The sequence below is a fragment of the Xiphophorus couchianus genome, chromosome 22, assembly GCF_001444195.1.
Source record: "Xiphophorus couchianus chromosome 22, X_couchianus-1.0, whole genome shotgun sequence".
Lineage (NCBI taxonomy): Eukaryota > Metazoa > Chordata > Actinopteri > Cyprinodontiformes > Poeciliidae > Xiphophorus > Xiphophorus couchianus.
The window spans coordinates 6,456,030-6,479,548 of record NC_040249.1 but is presented as its reverse complement, the minus strand read 5'-3'; the positions used below and the strand labels follow the sequence as shown (position 1 = coordinate 6,479,548).

Here is a 23,519-nt window from a genome sequence, read left to right as displayed (position 1 = left end):
TACTGAAAGTAGCAATTTTGTTCCATTTTCAGATTCAACTATTTACATGTAACCAGAGACTATGTTCTCAAAACAGGTACAAACAGTGTTTTTTTTGTTGTTTTTTTTAAATCTTGCAATTATTATTGTCTTTTTTTTTTTTTTTTCAAACAACTCAGAAATATAGTATAAAATAAGATATCAGCTTAGAGGAGTGGGGCGGAGTAGGGGGGGAGGAGAAGAAGAAGAAGTCTACGCATTTTAAATGTCCAGTAACGTATATGTACACGAGTATTTACATTCTAAAATTTCCTTTTAGACCAAAGTTTTGCAAAGTAGTTAACAGTAAACACAGTCATGTTCACCGCAGCCCTACAAAACCAGATCAAACCGATGTTTGTACAAGAAGTATGGCTGTAACCCGGTTCAGTGATCGAAACAGGAGAGCAGTTCACGACGAGAGGCTTTTCAGAGCATCGGGCGGACGATCACGGCCGAAACGACACCGAAGCAGAATAAATAAACGGCGGCTTCGGACGAGGAGTCCAGAGCCGACAACATCGTGACGATGGACTAACGGAAAGCATGAAGCTACATCCAATCGAGTTTCTTAATCAAAAATTATATTTTGTTAAAACGTGGGCCACAATCTATAAATTTTCAACAAAAAAAAAAAAAAGAATCGGTCACATGATTATATTAAAACAAAAACACAGTCCAGCTCAGCAAAGACTTTGCACAATGAGGAGAGGAAACATTAAATTAAATACAATTCTTAAAATTATTTCATTCCATTTAAAAACAATCATCTGGAATAATTCATTATGTGCTATAGCTGAGACGAGTTAATCACGCTGTTGGATTAGTTGACATTTAAATTAAGATAAACACAAATTTGGGCGAGAACAACATAAATCCATGATGGCGTGTCGTTTCAGTCTCAGTCAAAGGTCATCCTGATCACTTCAAACATGAGGGGGAAATGTCCTACAGTAAAAAAAAAAAAAAAAAGAGCTAAAATTGTGTGTGAGAACAATTAAAAACTTAAAACCAAGAGCTAAGAAAAACAAACATTTCCCTTAAACATTCAGTCTAATTGTGAATATTAGTGGGGAGGAGAGAGAAAATAAAAATTGATGGATCGCATTCAAAATCATTCCACGCTGTTTACATATAGACATCATTCTGTAGTCCATGAAGATGATTGATTTCCCTGCTGATCAATTATTTCACCCTTGGCTTGGACGTGAACAGGCAGAGATTAAAATGTAATGATCCATAAAATCTGATTCAAGGCTTCGCACAGTCGAGCTGCGCAGCCAGAAATCAGAACCTGACAGCCAACACGGCTCCTCCTCGGCGGCTTGTCGTCGTCGGGACGATCCGCTTCGAGTCCGTTTCCAACGACTCATTGTTACCAATCTCGCGGGATCATTTAGCAAATAATAATCTGTGCAAATCACAAACAAGTATAAATTTGCAATGAAATGTGGAGTCTGATGAGAGAACTTAAGAAAAAAAAAAAAAGAGGAAATCAACACGTTCGTCAGCTAACAGGGCTTTGGTTCAGGCTGTGCTCCGGAAAGGGAACTCGAACTGTAGCTTTGTGTGAGTTTAGACGCGACGCATCATCGGTGTGAGCGTCGATGGGTGGTCGGATGAGGTCGTGGGAGTGTGACATCTACGGGAAGGGGATCTTGAACCCTTAAAGTGTGCAGAAGAGTGAGTTCGTTGTGGTTCATTGTGTGTTAACAGTGTTCCAGGTAGTCGATGACCCGTGAGATAGACTTCTGTCCTGTGGTGCCCATTGCACACTGTGTGGGGAGGCATGGAGGAAGGAAACAGAAAGTGTGAGAACTCAAAAAATTTGCAGATTAAAGTTTGAAATGTATCTCCAATTAAAAAAAAAAAAAAAGTGGAAGAGATGATTCCAATCACCCGTTCCGACGAAACGGATCAAATATGAAGCTGCTTCAAAACCCCAACATCTGGGACCAGAAGCAGCTCGATAAATATTAATCTAATAATTAGCCCTCTTTTTCTGAATTTATTAGTACTTGAAATATGCAGTTTGGTCACACAAGAATTTATGAGATCGATCACATTTTGTATTTTAATGCCAGCTTTCCGTAAAAGCTAGTAGAGGCCGTGTGAGCCGTTTTAAAACTTCTGGAGAAACAGGCAGGCCTAACCGGTCTTTCACACAACCCAGCAGCTTTTACTTCGCATGGAAAATGACTCAAAAGAGGGACTGAAATGATTTACTGAGAATCACAAACAAAAAAAGAAAGAAAGAAAATTGGTGGCTCTCAAGAGTGCTTCTCTTACCCACTTTACAAAAAGGTGCTTTAGTGCGTTTGGTGCAAAAATAAATGCCCTTTCAAATCAAGGTCTGAATCAACAGCTGAAGATAGTCAAATAAAAATCTTTACTTCAAACATTTGTCTGTTTTTTCTTACTATGTCATTGCTTGCAAATGATTTTTCCTCCTGGAGGAAAGGTTTCAGATTGGGCAAGGGCCAGTTTCTGGGATACTGAAGTCTTAAAAAATGTACTGCTCAAAAAAACTCTTTAAATTTTCCAATGAGTTCAACTCATTTTAATGAGACTTTAAACAAAGTGCCAGAATAATCCGCGTGCTTTCTCTCTGTGTATTTATCTAATCTCTATCTCCCCCCTTCCCAACCTGTTTCTGCACAGTGGCTGTTGCTTCTACACTTTTTCCTTCCTGTCAAAAAAATTCGTCACGTGTTTAGAAAGTCACGGTGTGGAAAATAAACCCCTCTGCTTTGAAAGGACATTTAAAGCTACAGGCAGTTTGTCTGTAAAGTAGCTCACTAGTTAACCAGCCAATATGAGCTTATTAAACTAGTAAAGAGAAGAAAGGAGCAATAATATTCTTCATCATAACACATTAGTTCAATTCTCTAGCTGAGTTCCCACATATTTTTCCATTTGAAACATCCATAATTTCCCTACTTCAAATTTCAATTTTCTTCCTGCGGTTTTTATAACATTCTGGATATTGAGGAATAATAATTTAAAAAAATACATTAGCTGTCTGACTCATTATCAGCTCTAATTATTTGGAGGCTCAAAAAGCCATCAAACACCACAAGGTTGACATTTATAGAGCAATTATATATTATTTTATCAAAAGTGGGAATAATTATTGCATTTCTATCATAAAAGCATCCAGATCTTGTTTTAATCTTTGTATTAAACTTCTCAAATTTCCACCTAGAGCAGGGGTCTCAAACTCCAGGCCTCGAGGGCCGCAGACCTACAGTTTTTAGATGTGCCACAGGTACAAAACACTGGAATGAAATGGCTTAATTACCTCCTCCTTGTGTAGATCAGTTTTCCAGAGCCTTAATGACCTAATTATTCTATTCAGGTGTGGTGCAGCAGAGGCACATCTAAAAGTTGCAGGACTGCGGCCCTCGAGGACTGGAGTTTGAGACCCCTGACCTAGAGGTTGTCACCCTGTGAGATTCTCATTCAGGGCCCCGACTTGACTCGACGGCATCGCATCATTCCGACACCGAGCGAGTTCCCGCACGTTTCCGTATTGGCCCCCTTAGCGCCATCACCTCGCGGGTCATACTCACAGTGAGGTTCATGAAGCTCAAGAACTTCTTCAGCATTTCTGTCATTATAGAGAAATCCCCTTTAGGTAGGTGCTGTCTCACAGTAGTCACATTTATCTGGGGAGGGGGCGACACGGAGAGGTCGGCGATCAACAACTGAGACGTGTTCAGGGGCGAGAACAGAAGCGCCCGGAATGGAGTGTGTGAATGTGTGTTAGTCATAGGCTCACCTGGCTGCCCTGACAGAGGCAGCCCAGTAACAGAGCTGTGTAGGAGGCGACGATGCTGTCCTCCATGTGTTTGCCCGCGTGCTGCAGAGCTGGAAGGAAACGAGGGAGAAAAGACGACTTATTCTCAATCGCAATCGCTTGAATGTCTAATAATAGATGTGTTCAATAAAATATGCGCAAAAATGAAGTTTTGTCGGTAACTTTTTGCAGCTTCTTAATCAAACGCTGTAATGCATTTTTACTCTTAATAATCACTTACTGTAACTGGAAAGCATAGGATGCAATTAAGCTGAAGCTGTGCTACGGAATCGAGAACGTATGATTATGAAACCAAAGCGACTACAGAGACGCAGGTGCGCGTGTAAACGTCTACCTTTATTTAGGTCCAACTCTTCATCCTCTTCCTCTTTCTTTTCAGGCTGGCTGTCGTTCGTTTCGGATGCCACCCACTGGATTTCTCCTGACGTCTCCTGCCACTCGCCGCTCTGGTCCAGGGCCGGCTTAGGGGCCTCGCTGATGAGGTCGTCCGTCTTCGCCTCGGCCAGGATGGCAGCACGCTCCCGCTCCAGGAAGAGCTGGAGCATTGGCGGGGAAATGACAGAGGTAAGCTGGCGGAAAAAACTAGCAGAGAAAGCTACATGCAGCTGTAGAAGACAATAACTGGAAGATATTGTCTTCCAGACAATAAATGGAAACGGGATTTTGATACAAAAAAAAGATAAAATCTCCAATTCTCACCAATTTATTTCAAAAAGGAAACAAAAACTTCAGGTGAATTACCCAAAAAATAAAAAATAAATAAATAACCCTTCTTCAAAAACCATCATTAGTGGCAGAGGTTTTTTTTGTGACAGAAGTTTTAAAGCTGTAAAATGAAATTATGAAGGGAAGGTTCATCTTTAGGAAACATTTCTGAGGCAGTTGTTTACCCTCCACTGTTGCACAGCAACTACCCCACAAAACCACCCTGGTAAGGAGGATGTATTTAAATATTACCTTAAACTTTCAAGTTGAAGTTTTGTATTGGAATGGTCCAAAGCAATTTACATGAGTTAAATTTTCTAAAAAATCATATTTCAGTCTAGTTTATAGTCGCGTCTATTGCCTTTAACTAGACTAGACCCGTTCTGCTTTCAGCCATTTGTGGATACAAACAGAGTAAATCCTGCTCCTGATTCGCCTCTTTAACGACTGACATTAACTTTACTAAACTGCTGCTAATGTTGCGCATTTATTCACAGCTTAGAGGGATTTACTTTTTCTCCAGAAAAGTAAATGTTAATCCGACACAGATGCAGGAATGCAAACGTCTGCATCTGCAGAAAATACATTTGTTAAGTCCTTACGGTTACATCTTTCCACAAATATTAAAAGAGATTTCACATGAGTTATAGATGGAAGACGAATAAAACTACAACTTCTGTTTGTGTTACATAGCTGAAAAATCAAAGGTCTTCATTTTCATGTCATTTTCTCAGTTCTGTGCCTGCGGAATATGACATTAAAAATCAACACAAAATATAGTTATTAATTTCTCCAAAATTTGGCAGGCGATGGGGAACACTGACTGGGATGTTTTGAAAAAGAGTTTTATTTTTATTTGTTTTACGTTGCAGCTCCTGCTCACACAAGAAAGCTTTGTAGTGAAATAAAAACAAATTGAGATTTTTTCTGTGGTGTATACATTAGACCTCCACAGATTGTTAAAAATGATACCAGAGGTCTTCCTTACACATTTTCACCGTGTCTTTCTGTGCTGGTAACCAACAGCTAAAATAAAAGTGTTTTTTGGGGGATTGTGTCACATCTGTATTGTTCTGTCCTGACCATTTTTTCCACTCATTTGTAAGCTGGAAAAGGAAACTGTTCCAGAAAAAACACAAGTTACAATTATTTTGAGAATATATCCTTTTATACGGATATTCAGAGTAGCTGGGGTCTTACTGTTGATGTGGAGAAACAGATTTTTATATATTTTTTGAAGCAACAAAAATAACTCGGGTAGCAGCTATTGGAGGAGCAAGTCACAACACACAGACCAGTACAGATTAAGATTTCTGGGCAGGAAAGTATATGGGGATAAAAGTTCAGGGAAGCATTATGAAACACGCCTAAATTTAGCAACTTGAACTGTCCAAGCTGTGAAAATTATGTTCTGTGCAAAGCGGAGAAACACAGCTCACCTGCTTTGCTCCACATTACGTCAGCTAAGTTCTTAGCATATTCCAGTTTCCAGTAGAAGTTTTTTCCATGCTTTGACATAAACTACAATGACAATGACAGGTGGTGTCTTAACACTTTGTGGCAGTTTCTACCTTCACCAGGGCAGCCAGCGCTCCAGAAGGCTTCGGCACGTCCGCCTCGTCTCCCTCAGTTCCGGCTGACTGTGCCGCCGCCGCCGCCGCCGCCGCCGTCTCCGTCTGCGTCGGATCAGCGGGCTGCATCAGGCTGTCTTCCAAACACGTGTCATCCACCGTGTACTCCATGTCCACCAGACAGTGGCGGTTTCTGGAGCTGTACTCCACGAGGTTAATTAGCAACCCCAAACCCTGATGTGCATAAATAAAAAGCAACACAAACCGGAGAAAGCACGGGTCAGGAGGGGATTCATTGTGTTGTTTTGTTATCGGGTGGAGGGGAGAGACGTTTTTCCTCGGAAGAGTCTTACCAACACTCGGACGTCAAAGCGCTGCTCCTGTGGGATGTAGCGCGGGACTCGGAGGACACAATTGAGCGCGGTGACTATCAGTTGTTCCTGCTCGCCCGTCTTGGTGCTTCCCCACTCTACAAACAAAAAGATCGATCGTTCAACCTCTGCTTATGCCATGAAACCAAACCCTGCTGAGCTGTTTTATTTCAGTAAACCTTCAAGCATTCCACTTTGTCCTTAATGATACAATCCAAAGTGAAAAGCACAAGAAGAACATGCTGCAAAAACTAGAAAATCTTAAGTATTTTTGGTGTAATTCAGAGTGCAAATATGTTAGTACACTTTAAATGAGACAAAACTAACAAGTAACTTTTCAGCAAAATACATGAGCTTGTTTTAAGTCAACAATTCCTCAATACTGATGAACAAATAGTACTTTTCCATCAGTAATAAGGAATTATTGACCTAAAACACGCTCCTATATTGTGCTGATTGAGATATTTCCACTAGAAAGTAGTCCAAAAATACTTTCTAAGATTTTGTGTTTTTGCAGCGCATGCTAAAATGTAATAAATATAAAAGTATTCTTGGCTAAATAATCGCCTCTTGACAGAAACTAAGCTAACGTTAATCTACCGTTATCGTGGGTGAGGTTGAGCAGCACCCCTATGACGGCCCTCATGCAGTCCTCCACCGCCTTGCCCACGTTGCTGAAGCTACAATGTGGCAGCGTTACGCCCGACGACGACGACAGGGAGCTGTTGTTTAGCGCCCGGCTGTACCGCTGGATCATATCTTCGCAGTAACGCAGCGCTCTGATGACAGAAAAGAGGAAGGCTTTTGTTAGAGATTGTGAGACGTGGAATGACAGAAGTGGGGCAGAAAATAAAAGATTAATGCTGGAGAAAGGCGGCACAAAGACATAAAGCAAGGAGATAAAGATTGAACTTTTTCTGACTGATTTAGTTTGTCAAGGAGCGTCAAGTTTTAGATGAGTCTAGATCAACAGCTCGAATCCGGCTTTTGCCATCATTTGTAAGCAGAGGCCTTGGCCTTTTTTTCTTTTGGAGCAATCCTGTGACTGGCTGTTGAACATAATACATTTCATTACAAATGCAGTTTGAAAAGATTACAAAAAAGGACTCAAAATTGAGGTCACAAAAAACACTGCCACTAAACTTTGCCAGGCTCTTTGAGTCTAAAGTCACAAGTTTATTTGGCGGATCAATCAAACTTGATTGCAAATCATTTTAGTTGCAAATGCCAGTAAAATGGTAAGTATATGGAGCCGAAACTGTCTCATAATTCACAAATGGACAGAACAAGATTCACACTGGTATTTTTGATGAAAACACAAATATATATTTATTTCCAAGCTGCTCCTGTTGCGCTGGATTTGTGTGTGAAGTTTGAGACTCCCCTGACGTTTTAATCCACAAATGTCTTTTTCCAGCCAATCATATGAACGGGGCAACCTATGTTTCTGCCAATCATATTAACCCATTCCATGTTTTGTTTGTTTTACTGGTGTACTAATTGCTACATTTTCATCTTTACAACACATAGATACAAACAACATGAGTTCCAAATCCACTGACCTTCTTTCCGGTGACTTAATGACAACTAAGTTACCATTGAGCCCAACATTAGCAGTTTTCAGTTAAGACTATTTAATGTGTTACCAGCTAGTCAGTTTATTGGACTAGTTGCTTTGCAATCATGCCTGCTTATGCTTGACATAATTGTCAAAATAATAACAATATAAATGTTATTATACTGAGGCACAACATTCTTCAAACTTTAAACATGTACTTAACTTAAAATGTTATATTTAAAGCTCTTATTAACAGGACTTCCTCTGAAAGGGGCGGATTGTGCAGCTTGTGCTGCTGACTCATCATGTTCTGACATTTTAATTCCCAGAAGCAGTGAAACCAGCCAACCTATGTTTGTAAAGTTGCACCAGACAAAAACCAGGCAGGAGATTTTGTTCATTTAATATCCACAGCTTGTAGGACTAGTCGTTTTCATACCTTTATGTATGAGATTAATGTACAAGCTAAACAACGACAAAAACAGAGGAGCTCTGAAAATGTTGCGGAAGCGCAGCCAACCGAAAAAGCTGGAACTGTCGGAGCTGAAATCTATTGAGTCCTGGTGAGTGACAAAAAGTATTCAGGTAACTCAGACATCAACCTGAGCTCACCTGGCAGAGGAGACGATGAGCTGCGAGTCTTTGTAGGCAATCAGATAACCCTGGTTTTCTGGGTTCTGCACAGTCACCTGTTAGCAGAAGATGACAGAGTGGGATACACAAAGCCAAAGATTTAAAAAGGAATCAGGAACATTCAGGTTTAACCCAGATATCATAAAAGCCGTCAACAAGTTGTTTCGACTATGTCTTTCATGACAAAAAGAAAATCTCAAAATAAAATAAAAACTTTTTCTGTCCTCCAGTCTCACTTTTTTGTGAGATTGAAAAGACGCTACTTACACTTTCAAGCACTCTCAGACATCTCTCGGCTCCCCACAAAGATTCTACGAGTTTCTCCTTGTCATCTTCCTGGCTCAGGTTCTCCACGCACTCTTTCACTGTGGCAGCACAACGCAAACGGCACACTTGACTTTTCACGTTGTTAAACCACAAAGCAGAAGCAATCAAGCAGGAGGATTCAAAACACACACACAGACACACACACACACACAGACCTTTATCCACAATATGGTCCAAGCCTCCTAGCAGCCGAAGTTCTTCTTTGAACCAATCGCCCGCTCTCTTGGAGGTCAGGGATAATAGTGCCTCCATGGCGAGGTGGCCCGTCTGCACGAGGAGATATGTTTGAGTTTTAGATTGATTAATTATATATTATATCTCGGACGTCAACATGAAGCACGGAAATGTTTAGAAAAGAAAAAATAAACATAGACATGCAGACGCAGGATATTTTCTGGATTTGTAGCTTTTTATTCATGACATTTCTGGAGAACTACGAAGATCAACAATTCGGATTCTTTAATAAGACAATGAAACTTAGCAATTAAATTCATGATTATTGTAACAGTAAGACGGAGGCAAAAGTTAGGTTAGATATCATCACAAGTTTTTAAAGGACATACCGTGATGTTTTCCAAGTCGAGATGCTTGTTGTGCACAGTCTCGCACAGCTTCCTGATCTTCTCCTTGACCTTCGCCACTTCCTTGGCGGTGAGCTGATCCTGGTCGCCTGAGTAGTCCTGGTCCAGCTCCAGCAGCTTGATCATGAGCTCCAGACACGCTCGGTCCAGATCCATGTTGAGCCGATCTCGACTCAGGATGTACATCAGGGCGGCGGTGCACAGAGCGAGGTTCTGAAAAATATGTAAAAAAGAAAGGAAAACAAAAAAGAGTTTCTTAAGAAAGTTGATTTAATGTTTGTGAAAACTGTCAATTTGAATCCAGTTTAACAACAGAAACCAAGCTGGTTTGTGTTAATTACAATAAGTTACACAATTACAAGAAAGTAGACTATTAATAATTCTCTGTTCTGTGAGAGAATACAACACCATATTGTTGAATGAACCCAGGTGTGCGGCATAATTATAACGTTTCCAGCACTTCAATTAGACCTGCCGCTTTAAGATGATGACGTACCGGATGCTGCGGAGCGTCACTGAGCATCTTGAAGACCTGAGCCACTTTTCCTCGGGCCCGGAGGTGCATCCTGAAACTCGGCATGGCGCACCGTGTGGCCAGGCTGATTATACTGGAAGACAATAAAAGTGTGGAAATTACAGTATTATCCATGACTCTTTGTTAAGCTTAAGGGGAGACAGGCTACCACTGATTCAATTTGCATATCTATTATTTCTCCTGAGTAGATTTGCCTAATTCCAAACAAATTATGGAATTAGGCATGAGTTGGTTACAAGAATAAAGATATATCAAGGCTTAGAGAATATTACGGTCTCCAAGTGGAAAATAATAGTCAGTCCATAAAGTCCTGGAGTGATTAGAGTTTTCTCCGGGTGTTTGGAGCATAGAGAAATACACAGCCACCCTTCCCTACCCTGCTACTGCGCACTGCTACTTAGCTGGATGAAATAAAGCTACCACACTTTGGTACACATAAAATACCAAAGTGTGTTCCACATGCGGTGAGAACTAAAGGTCAACCCAGAAGACAGCTTGACCAATGTAAGCAGCTAAGACCAGTGTGCTATTCTTGTATCATGAGTAAAAATAAATAATGGTATGAGAAAAAGCACAGAAAGTTCAATAAACATGTTCTATATTTTTGCATATCAAAATCAATAATTAAATGTTCTAACATTATTATGACAGCACCGATTTAATCTACTTCACTGTGGCTTAATATAAGCAAGTATTTGAGTAATGTGTTGTAGTTTAGCAAAAATGTATTTTTTGTAGTTTCTTCTGCGTTAGTGAAAACTATTTGCATCATGTTAGAATTCATGGTGTAATTTTTCAAGAGTAAATGCTGCGATGCAGTAGAACTAGAAGGTTACCAAAAAGTGAAAATACATTCTTGTAAAAAGCCTGGATGAAAATAAAAGGTCCACAGTCAAACGTCTCTGAAAGAAAATTTACCTTAAAATGCGGTGAATAAACATAAAAACAGCACGTGCGTTTTCCCTGTTTCGTCAATTCAGTGAGGTAACTGAAATTTACTACAATGAAGGCAGGAGTTGAAAAACATCACCATCACTGCAGACTGGGAGAGTTTCTCCTCAGAAGTGAGAGAAACAAGCAGCGAGCGTCTCCCCTTACCTAAGGCATCTCGTGTTAAGTGGCTGGCTGCTCTTCAGTCCCGTCTCCAGGTACTCAAAGTCGTCGGTGAACTCTTGATTCTCTCCGAACTCCACCACGTCATTGAAGTGCTTCACATGCTGCACCACCGTGTACAGCTGTTGCAAGAGGAATGGGATTAATTACAGCTAATTGGAAAGAGGCGCGTCTGTCCGGAGACACAATCAGCCGGGGGGAAAACACATTTGCGCCGATATCGATGGAACGGCCCCGCGCCGCTACGCCCCCTCCGATGGTTCCATTACCTGCAATTGCTGACTGCGCTAATTTGCCTCATCAATAATGGTTCAAGCGTTAAGGCCTGATCAGCAGTTCCTTCTGCACGTTCACCAGTCGCAACGAGATTGTCGAGTGTGCTCAGCATGACACAGGGTGGACTAACTACAGCATTAGTGCGAGGCAACACCTCTGCACTTCAGGTGATCTGTGGCCATGGAGGACCAGAATGTAATCTCTGTCCAGGAGGCCCATCATTAACCTAAGTAATCTATGGGGGATTTAAAATTATTAGCAACAATTGTTGTTGAAAAGGCTGACTGTTGCATCTTAAAAAAAAAACATATCAGTAACCTACAAAATAGCTAAACATCAATTGCAATTACCAGTGACTCCATCTCGCTGTGCCTTCCACTCACCTCTTTGTCTTCTTTCCTGCATTTGAGTGCCGTGACAATCTCTTGGTTGAGCCGTGTGGGGATGGTTTCCGATTTGATGACTTTTGGTGGCGGTGGAGGCGCTTTGAACAAGCCGTCGTCTTTGTGAGAGTTGCTGTCCTTGCTGCCGCTCGACAAAACGGGCTGAAGAAGGAGGAGGAAATGGACAGAGAGAGAGACAGAGAAAAAAAAAATAAAGGTCTGACCAAAGTAATGAAATCTGTATAATGGGCACGTCTACAAGGTTTACCACTGCTGAACAGTTTAGGAGCGTGTGTGTAAGTAAGCGCTTTAAACAGATGTCGGAGGAGATCGAGCAAAGTCAACAGCCAATTTTAAGAAAGCCTGTGCCCGAGCTCTTTGTCTCTGAACAAACATTTATTTCCATGGGGTAAATTTAGCTCAGAGGGTAAATAAAGAAGCAAAGCTAGACTCACTTGTCTGACCGCATCGGTCAAAACACAAACTTGGAAATAAAATGTTTTTTTTTTAAAAGAGCTGCTAATGGGCCTGTTGCAATAAGCATTTAATCAAATAATTGGATGACAAATTAAAATAAGCTGGATAAAATTCATTGTGATTTGTTTTGAGACTTCTAATCCATTATTTTATGGTTTTGTTGTCCATGGTTTTTATTTCTGTTTTATTTATAGTTTTTTATTTTGGATATTTAAATTTTCTTCCAGTTTCAGTGCCAAGTGTTATTTACAAAATTAAAGTTTATTGGTATTTGAGAGGGCAAACTTGTATTATTATGCTATTATCAACATGTTACTTGAAAATAGGGTCAAAAGTAACAATATTATCATTTATAGCAATAATTAGTGGGACAGTTTATAAATGCGTTATCCTAGCTGCCAACTACTGAATAACTTTACTACTGAGAAAACAAATTGAACTCCCTTTTGTCATTTGCTTTGCACAATATTTCTTAAAGAACATCTCTAATTGAACAGCAGGCATGGATATTTTCTAAATGACACAACCTATAAATAGCCTGGATTCTTACAAAGTCTTGACAGATGCAAATAATACTAACTCATGGTCTTACCGGGGAGGTCTGAGATCGAGAAAGTGGAGGCACAGGAATCTCTTCGGGTTCCGGTTGGTTCCAGTGTCGAGCGTTGTACACAGCTTTAGAAGGAGACTAAAAACAAATTTAAAAAATGTTTAAAGAAATATCATATCTGTCAATTCAATAGAACGCTAATCATAAATTTAATTTAATGATTAAAGAGGAGCCGTGAAAAATAGTTGTACACAGTATGATAAAAATTAACAAACTACTTTAAAAAGGTTATTTTTCTTTTACTTCCCTGATCAAAAGAAGTTTGGTACAGAAAAAAATACAAATAAAAGCGTTGGTGAAGGTTGCTGCCCAGACGGTCAGGTTTAGAAGTTGCTGACCCGGAAAGACTGACTCATTCATTTCCACCCCTGTTGCAGCATCCTAGTACTTTAGTCATTCGCAGAGAGTTGGGGTCACTGAAAAAACAGTCATTTTTAAGCAGAAAACTTTGCTTATTGCGTATAATTTAGTTATTTGATTTCAATAAATGGTAGAAAGCTCATGCGGTTGTTTTAATCAGGACAGCTGTAGGCTCAGTCTGGAGCTGAAGAATCTCCCAGCAGCACAGAAACACTTCCTGTAAATAACACATTCTGTGACTCAACCACACAGTGCGCAGGCGATGCACCAGCTTATACTGATGACGGTGGGAACGGCAGAGGACAGAGCACAAATAACCCAAAGCCACGGCAAAGTATGATTCAATTAAAACAGCAAAACGTGCTCTGAAAACACCACTAATCAGGACTGAAGAAAAAATAGAAAAAAAAACTGTAAAAATAGGAGGTAATAATCTAAACTCTTCACACAACACCCACATTTACAATGAAGCACACGTTTACCGTGTTGGTGTTAGGGGTAATTAAAGCTGGACTTTAACATCGGGCGCTTGGCGCGACGAGATGCAACTCAAACATAAATTACAGATGAATCATAGCATTTACTCAGAAAAGTGTCAACAGAACCAGCCGATCAGATTTAGTAGTTTGTAAACAACATGGGCCTCACCTGTGAAAGGAGCTTCCTGAAGCACTCGGGGCACTACAGAGTATTGACGTTGTTAAAAGATGAATAAAAACACTAATCTTTTTGGTTTTTACCTTATGTAATGACTATTATTTATTACTAATTAATTATATCAATGACTGTAATGTATTTTTAGGTTTCCTTTACCTTCATTTCAAATGATTTATTGTCCAAAATGTAGAATTAAGTTTAGTTCCACTTTCTATATTTATTGGTTTATTTTCATTGCTCTTTATTTGTAATCTTAGTCTTGAGACCCATCGGTTTCTTCAGTCACGTAATCCAACCCTAACACTGCTAACAGATTTGTGTGCAAATTTTCATACTTGAGTAATAGTACAATGAGAAACCTCTCACAGAAGGTACTAAATAAAGCACGGAAAATAACTTTTGGATAAAAACAGTTTGAATTACATATGAACACAAACAAGTTACCTTTTTGGGTCCACTGAAAATCTTTTTGAGTCCAGTGGCGGAATCCTTCGATTTGTCACCTTGCCTTCCTGTTCGCCCTTTCTGGCCCTCAGTGACTCCAGGGCTGTCATCAGCGAAGTCAAAAGCATCTGTTGAAAAAGTAAAGTATGCTCTTTAAATATGCTCAGCACAAAAAAACAAAAAAAAAAGCAAAAACCTGCATTTAGTTCATTAATTCAGCGAGGCAACAATGCATCTTGGTGATAAATCTTACAACATTTGAGAGCTTAAAGGTACCACAGTGGCAATGAAAAATGCAATTGTGGAATGAGCAGACATCTTCTTCTGCCGTTGAATATTTGGTATTGTTTATAGAAATGGCTGGTTAAGGTTTTATAGAAAACATGCTAATTTATTAACTTAAACAGGAACCTCAGTGCAATGTGATATTAAACGACCTCCACCAACAACCCTTTAGCACTGGCGGAGAGGATTTGGAAAGTTTTTCTTGCGTAACCCACAAATGCCTTTTCCTTACAGATGCTGCAGCATTTAGAGCAGTGGTTCTTAACCTGGGATAGATCGAACCCCAGGGGTTCGATGAGTCGGTCTCAAGGGTTCGGCGGAGCCTCTGCCGCAGAGGTAAACACACACTTGTGTACAGTCGTGATGACGTGCCCCGCTTGGCCATCACTTGCTGCAGAGGATCATGTTACATTGCCCGGCCAATCAGTGCTGCGGGGAATTTAGTGCGCGCAGTATCAGCGGCTGTCGTAGTTGTACGTTGCGTGGTTTCTTTCTTAATATTTTAATCCATACTAAATATGTTGAGCAAAAAAAGAAGAAAATGAATAGACTTTGCTCTGAAGATGCACTTGCCAAGGTGAAGCCACGCCTCTCTGAACTGGTCTCCCAAAGACAACAGCAGAAGTCACACTGATTTGCAGGTATGTCATTTGTGCAATACTTTATTCTGGCCCCAAAAAAGTATTTTGTGGATTCAAAACGAAACAAAAACAAATTAAATTTAAAATAAAAAAAAATAAGTTATTAAAAAAAATTTAATTCTTTGAAAAAAATTCAAATTTATTTTTAATTAGTAAAATAGTAAAAAAAATATTTTGGGGGCTGAAATTCTTTTATGGGGCCAAAATAATTTTTGGGGGCCAGAATAAAGTAATACTGTAACTTGCTGTGAGTTCATGGTTTTGTTCTTTGAGCAAAGGTGATGTTCATGCACAGCTCATTTTGTGCACCAGCAAAAAAACATATGCTTATGTCTTGAATTTGGAAAAAAAAATTATTTTATTTATCACTAAAGAAGGGTTCGGTGACTGCGCATATGAAGCTGATGGGTTCGGTACCTCAAAAAAGGTTAAGAACCACTGATTTAGAGGAAACAAACGAGTCTTTTAAACGCCATAAGATTTAGTTACAAGTAAGACTTTGTTTTTCAACCAAGCACAAATTTTAGGGATGCACGATATTGAATTTTTGGTCAATATCCAATTTGCCAACATACTAAAACTTATTTGGCCGATACCAATACCGATATCTTTCCCTATACCCACTTACTGAAACTATATGGCTTTCTCTACTGTGGAATTAAAATACTGCACCGTCTTTGTCAATTTTACCTGCTACCAAACGAAAGTGCTAAAAATAAGGCTAAAAAGAGATTTGTGACCCCAAGTCAGGTTCGAAATCCAGCTTTGGAAAGATTATGATAAAATTACTTGTCACTTCTTCATCATATCAGTTTATGCCACGGTAATATCACCTCTGCTCACCTGTATTGCTGCTGGCTTGACTGTCCTGGGAGTCGCTGGTATGAGGACTGTCGACACTTGAGCTCAGTGCAGCTAAGGCTGCGGCTGCCCTCTTGACCTTCTTCTCTTTGGCCTGAGAGTTCTCGTCATCGCTGTCGCTCTCGCTAAGGTCATCAAAGCCAAAATACTTGATCTTGTAGCTGCTTTTGCCAGCCGTGGCCCCCTCAGAACTCGCATCCTCCCCTTCGTCGTCCTTGTACTCAAACCCAAAGAACTCCAGTTTGGTCTGAGCCAAGGTCTTCTTCGGCTTTGTCTGGATAGGCCTAAACCTAAAAAAAAAAAAATTTAAAAAAACAATAGTACCAACGTTTCTTCAAAAATATGATCTGTGCAATTAAGATTTTTTCCTACTTAGTTTATTACATTTAATTTCATCTGCATTGCTGCAATACTTAATTGTGTTTCCCCTCTCTCTCATTTTGGCCCACATGTAAGTTACAGCAAAATTCACTTCACTATATCAAATTAGTTCGATAAACTAACATTTAAAAGAAAAGAGATACAAGAGAACAAGTATATGTCATTTTTGAGTGAAAAAGTAACTATTTTGCAGGAGGACAACCTCCAAGTACTGCTTGTTGTCTTAGAGTAAATGCATTGAACAGACAAACAATGCAAGGCAACTTCAAACACTGACTACTGCTTTCACATTGCTGCTTTGAGAAGCTATAGAAGAGAGTAAACATGGAAAGCTAAAGGTGACACTTAAAAAATAAAAACAAATAAAAAAACAGAACAGGGTCCGACTTGTGTACGAACCGATCATATTGCCAAGATACAGCAAACGTCATAAAGTTAAAATAACCAAGGTGTGACATCTAAATTTAAATTAGAGTTCAATTTTGCAATTTGATGCATAATTTAAAAAACTATTAAATGGTGTTTAATGATGGAGATTGTATGAAAAAGCAAATAGAAAAGTGCAAATAGTTCAGGAGAACATTATATTTCAAAATCCTTATTCAACTAGAATAGTTTCAAATTAGAGAGAACCCTCACTCGGAAGAATTTTCACTACAATACAACTTTTGAGACAAAAACGAAAACATAAAAAAAGAAAGAAACCTACCGAGTCGATTTAGGTCGTTGTGTGTCCGACTTCTTCTTCATCTGACCTGCCTCTCCCAGGTCAGCGGGGGTGGGCTGTGCCACGAGTTCGTCGATGCTGCGGTCCATTGAGTCCTGAATGGTGACATTGCACACTGACAAACAGGACGGGTGCAGAACTGTGTAGTCCCGCACCCTCCCGCCACCCCTGCCTGCGGGCTTGGCTGCTGTGTTAGCACTGGCAGCAGTACCACTTGCGCTAGCAGAAAGGACACTATTGGATTTATCTTGGGCACTCGAGGGGTCAATGGGCTTGTCACTGTCGCTGAATTCAGCAAGTGCTATGTGAGACCGGTGGGGTCGTTGGTATTTCTTGCAGTTTGAGGCCCTTAAGGTAAATGGGGAAGGGGGGATGTTGTCCACCGGTTCTGGCGGGGGCTCTGTGGAAAGCTCCTGGTCCTCACTTTTCATTTCCTCCAACAGGGATCCGTCATAAGAGCATGCAGGTTGGATGTTGTGCATTCCTCCAGGTACGTTTACTGACATGGCGGCATCTAAGTTAGAAAAGGAGGAAACCGGCATCTGGGATAGAGACAAGTTTTTGTTGTCAAAGAGGACGGTCTCTGAGACGCAGGTCACATATACAGGTTTTTGGCTGTCGGCCAATGCACTTTTGTACCACGGCTGATTGTCCTTAACATCCTCTTCTGACATCTGCTCATCTGCAAAGAGAAAAGAAATGCATAGGCTATTATGCAACACTAAAATTGAAAATATTTTCAAGAAGACTTGGTTGATTACATACATTTTGGTTTTTAACATGACAACTTTTCATGTGTGAAGCCAACAAAAATCGTGGTCACGCTTTATTCCCCAAACAGGCCGTTTCTACAAGTGGCTACTTACTTTTCAATGTGGCTGTTATACTTGCAGAGGCCTGTGCTGATGTCACAACGGCAGCAGTCACTCTGCTCTCCGTTGTAACCGTTTTCGGTACGGGCTCTTCTTTAATCTTCATTTCAGAAACATTTTCGGAGGTCACAGTCTTGGACTCTTCATCGCTGTCGAACCCAAACGGGTCTTCGCTGTCGCTGTCCTCAAGCTTGGGCCTCTTGAAGACCTCAGTTGCTCCAGGATTTAAAAAAGGCTTTTTGCCTCCCAGCTGTGCCTTGTAGGTGGTCTCCCCCCATTTGGTGGTCAGGGTGGGCTTCTTGTTGGAGAAAACTTCTTCAAATTTGGAATTCGCCTCCCCTCCCTTGCGGTTGTAGGTTTTACCGAATCTGGATGTCATGTTGGTTGCTGTATGTTACATATTCTCTGTAAACACAGGAAGAAGTATCACCAAAAATGATGCATTCTATTCACCATTTTATAACTTAGTAGTTTATGTCCTCAGTGCCTAAATAGTTCAGGTTAGAAATGGATTAGTGTAGGATTCAGTTTATACTCCCCAGGGTAACATTTATAAATACTTTGACATTCAATATTTAAAAAAGAATATAAATATGTAAATATATATATATATTTGTTGTCCTAATCTGACATGTTTGATATGATGTGCATAAGATACAGACCCAAAGGAGGAATTAAAATAATTTTAAAAGATGGAACCAGGTTATGACATAGATTTCATTAAATGACGAACACTTAAAGTTATGAAATTTCAGAGTTTTTATACTTTGCATTGACTGCCATTCATTTCTGCAGCCTAAACTTTACCCTTATCCTAACCCAGCGTTGTTCCTTGTGGACAACGTAGTATGTGTCAGGAAAATGGTCCCCATAAGGTATTACAAACAAACTGCGTGCACGCCCACGCATACACGCACACACACACACACACCCACACACACACACAGGGTGTTGTTTGTATATGCAAGTGTTCCCACAGTGGTAAAAACGTTTGAGATTTAACAACTACTTTTGTACCACAACAGAACTTAAAACGTGAGGAAAGTACGTCCTAAGAAATTACATCGGGGGGAAAAAAAATCAGATTATACTACACTTGAATCTTTTAAACTCAGCAGGTAATTTCTGTTTTTAAATAGTAATATTTACTAGCTATGGCAGAATTAATTAAAAGCATTCAATATGTCTTAATAAGAGAAAACAAGCATTTGGAATACTTGATAGCATTATTTGCTTTATATTCAACATTGCAAGTAATGACCCATTAACCTACGCAAAAAAAAAAATCAAGCATATTGATAATTTGATATAGCAAATTCAAATTACTAGCAACATCACTTCTAAATATAAAATAAGCGACACGCATATTACATTTTAATAAATTCTGCATAACATATATTCAGTGACTGGAGAAATTATGCAAGGCATTTTGGCAAAGTTGAACCAACTGTTAGTTGATAGCACACCAAGTTAGCATTGCCAGCTCAAGCTTTTAGTGAAAATCGGTCAAGTCTTCTCCAAGCAACACACAAACAGAAGGCATTTTGTAAACCAAAAATAAAGCTCAGAGGTTAGATAAGTTATCTACGTGGCATTGTACCGGACCAGATAACTTATCTACGCCTGTTAAGTCCAGACTGGCCCGCATGTAAAGTTAACTGCTGTGTGAAGTTAGCTATTAGCCGTTAGCTTCAGCACTGATAACTACTAGGCTAATGTAAGTCTCTTGTTTACATTTCTAACCTGGCAACATCAGATGGAGAAAAGCGTGCTTTTCAAGACGACCAAGTGCACAGATATACGGAACTGACTATATATAATGCTATATAAAGTAACAGTGAGTCAAACAATAACTGGGACATACTATACCTTTCAACTCAAGCTAACCGTCTGCTTGTCTCCTAGCCAGCCGGTTAGGCCTGATCAGCCACTCACGCACAAATCAAGCGGGTAAAGTCGGTCCACTGCTGCAGAAAGAGCTCTAGAAACACATCTCTATCCGAGCTATTACTTTATAGCATTGCAAGATATAAAAGAAAATCTTAACAGATGCAAGCGAAGCTACACCAGTTCAAAGATAAAGAATAATCCGGAGTTTTTCCATGTTGAAGTGCTACTGACTGCCATTAAAATATTCCCTCCCTCCGCGACGTTTGGCACTGTACTGCGCTGCCTAGTTAGAACGTAACTGACCTATCAGCAACAAGAGCGCTTGCCTGCGCTGTGAGGCTGTGTCAGCGTCTCTGATTGGTTAAAAAAAAGTCAAAATAAACCCTAGGGGGCGCTAAAGGATTGTATTTGTTGGGAACTTTGGACCATGCCAAATTTGGCTTATATTCTATGAGAATAAAATAAGATGTGTTAAATAAAATTGCATGCAATTAAAATAACAGAGAACAAAAGTTTGTAAGTAAATCAAATTTGTACAAAAAGAGACCACAACATGATTATTATATAAAGACTCCATAATCAGAATAGATTTTTTTTTTCTTACTGTAATTATCAGGTATTTAGGTTTTATTTACTTGAGTAGTGTTTGCTTTCTTGAAACTAACCTCATCTGACTTAAAAATTATATTATCCAGTATAATATGCAAACTGTTGAATCAAATGGTTGTTTTTTTACCCACAAACCTTAGTTTTAGTTGTGTCCAATGTCTTGAATTTGAGATAAAACTTTTTGCACCCATATAGAATATGTTAGATGTTATGTGCCAAACAATGCAATTCTGAAACTCAATGTAGTGGTATTAAAGAATAACAACAAAATAAATATATATATATATAAAATGAATATATAAATAAAAGTGATAAAAAGTAACTGAATACAGTAGACAAAGGCTACAAGGCTGCAGTTTGTATTACGGACGGCAAACAACCAAAGCTGAAACAAAGAGTCAGGAACAAATTCTGATATTTTAAAAAGGTTTAAAATTAAAAAAACAAAAAGCTATGAGTAAAAGTGTTCTTTAGGAAGATTGATAGCAACACCCTTAAAATCCCAAAGATATACCTTGAAAAAGCAATAGCATATGAATGATCATATCACAGAGGAAGCGTAATGTTCAATTTTAGTATTATATTCTCTGTAGAGAATGTTTTAACGATAAAACTAACTGCAATTTTTCATTTGTTCTCCATGCGACCAAAGGTTTGTTTGAAAACTTGCTTAACTCATTCTTGAGACCCTTTCAAACTGCTCTGACCAGCACTACTGACACCAGCAGGGGCAGTGGTGCTGGCACTGGTGATGCACACCATGTAGATTGTCCTGTGAGCCTGCTAAGCAACATGGTCCTACTGTATTGACACTGAAAAGCACATTTGTCAGAGAGACATCACCACATTTCCTTCAGGCTGAGGAAGTCTCTGTGAAAATGTTTGGCCTTTGTTCCAAAAAAACAAAACAAACAAACCCAATTATATGTGTATGAATACAAATACACATTATGAACTTGTCATAAAAAAGATAAAAGCACACCTCAATCCTGTTGTGTATGAAGACCTTGTCAAACCTCTTTGTTGAATGTAACAATGAGTTCACTGTAGTGCAGCAGTGATCTCCGCAGTCAACAGATCTTAAGAATTTCTTTGGGCTTTGTCGACACGGGACATTTGCATTACAGACAGATCAGAATTAAGTGCATGACGCCATCACGTCAATATGGACCAAAATGTCTGAGGAAAGTCTCTTGATGAATAATTTCCACGAGTAATTAAATCACTTCTACTGTAGAGGCATTTCTGACTTTGCTAGTCAGGGATAAGTGAAGTGTAGCCTAATAAAGCTATGACAAAGTGTATATTCGAACAGGGCTTAATTTTTCAGATGGGAAATGGCTCGCATTTATTTTATGAGTTAAGGTACTCTCAGTCCTTTGTTTCATTTGGATAACGACAACGCTGCACTCATATGGTGTGAAGTACACACTTTTCAAGCATTTACATCATTTTGGACCCATAGAAAAACTGTCAGTCCACATCACAGCCCAAAGGAAGTGAGCTAATGCAGCCGTGCCCAGCATGACTGTTATGAACTCAGGTTTTGGCAGGTGTGTAGTAATTACCTCACTGACAAGCAAACATCACAGCAGAGTCCAATGTTCTGTACGTCTACTGTCATCTTTAAATGTCGTGAAACTTTTGATTAAATAAGTCGGGAATGCGCGCAGCTGCCAAGGGGAAACAAACAACAACAAGGAATCTTTGAGTTTAACATCTGCTCAAATTATCTGCAACAGGCTTGGACCATTAAAAATGCAACTTTGAGAGGGAACCAGAAGGTGGCAGTACTACTTATCTTATCTCCTTTTGTCTGTGTCCAAGTCTAAACACAGATTTGTCAACCGGATTCATATAAAAGTCAAGGAATTGTGCCTAAATACAGTTCATAATTTGCCATGCATGAGATTCTGACCATCACTGGAAAGCAGTTCTAAAAAACATATGGAGGATGAAAATGGAAAAAGAGAAGGCAGAATAAACACCCACTGGTTATTCGAGACATGCTCTGCAAGTCAAATGTGAAAAGGGGGAAACAAACCATTGAAATGACAGGAAAAAAAAAATCCTCGTTTTTTTTCCAGCCAACAGTCAAAGAAGAAGTTGAGGTTTGACTTCCCCTTTTTAGAGCTGACCCATTACAAAATCCATAAACATAACCAATGACAGAGTAAAACAAAGAAAAATAAAAAAAGAATATATTGTTTCATCGCTTTGATTTCACATGTAATCCAAATAAATCATAACATTTTTAGTTTAATTTTTATTTTTTTGGCATTTATGCAAGATCTCCGTAGTTCTCATGAAGTTCGCTTTGTAATCTTTGTCCAAAATTAATGTGGTAAACACCACTCACAACACCACTGTGCTCATTCATACAAAGCCCTCATCTGTGACCACTGCATGGTGGGTCAGATCTCCACTTGGCTCGCAGTTCTGTCTCTGAGGTCAGTCTGCACAGTCCCTGGACCAACAATCGCACCAGACCGCTATCAAACCCATATGAAGGCAATAAAAACAAATCCAAAGCAGACCCTGATTGGCTCTAAGCCCTCTCCAACCCCTTTCCTTCTCTGTGTTTGCATTCACATGAGGAGAAAATACCAAAACCTCTGCGCACGCACACACACACACACACACACACACACACACACACACACACACACACACACACACACACACACACACACACACACACACACACACAAAGATAATATTGATACATCAGGCTTGGTGCTTGTTCTCTTCCAAGAGAGGGTGTATGCAAAACCCACTGGAAAGAGATGGAAAGAAAACAAGAAAGTCAGCATG

General features: G+C 39.6%; 1 protein-coding gene across 1 annotated transcript; it reads right to left on the bottom strand.

Moving 5' to 3' along the window:
* On the bottom strand, window positions 1-20,370 carry wapla (WAPL cohesin release factor a). Its single transcript, XM_028007466.1, has 20 exons — window positions 20,076-20,370; window positions 18,201-18,611; window positions 17,317-18,016; window positions 16,209-16,516; window positions 14,440-14,567; window positions 12,961-13,056; window positions 11,892-12,053; window positions 11,218-11,354; window positions 10,081-10,192; window positions 9,567-9,797; window positions 9,159-9,270; window positions 8,944-9,041; window positions 8,656-8,732; window positions 7,086-7,264; window positions 6,468-6,583; window positions 6,115-6,348; window positions 4,173-4,374; window positions 3,800-3,888; window positions 3,591-3,686; window positions 1-1,793 (listed from the first exon to the last, which is right to left on the bottom strand). The coding sequence occupies exons 2-20, from the start codon at window positions 18,583-18,585 to the stop codon at window positions 1,728-1,730; spliced, it is 3,528 nt and encodes a 1,175-aa protein (XP_027863267.1). The 5' UTR covers window positions 18,586-18,611; window positions 20,076-20,370; the 3' UTR covers window positions 1-1,727.
* Window positions 20,371-23,519: the final 3,149 nt, after the last annotated feature.

What these genes read in the sequence shown, in the direction of transcription:
- wapla (XM_028007466.1), bottom strand. Translation starts at nt 18,585, where the DNA reads ATGACATCCAGATTCGGTAAAACCTACAACCGCAAGGGAGGGGAGGCG. An exon ending in CTCATCGTCTCCTCTGCCAG is followed by an intron (nt 7,265 to 8,655) that starts GTGAGCTCAGGT and finishes TTCTGTCATCAG; the next exon opens with AGCGCTGCGTTACTGCGAAG. An exon ending in CAACCTCACCCACGATAACG is followed by an intron (nt 6,584 to 7,085) that starts GTAGATTAACGT and finishes TTTTGTTTGTAG; the next exon opens with AGTGGGGAAGCACCAAGACG.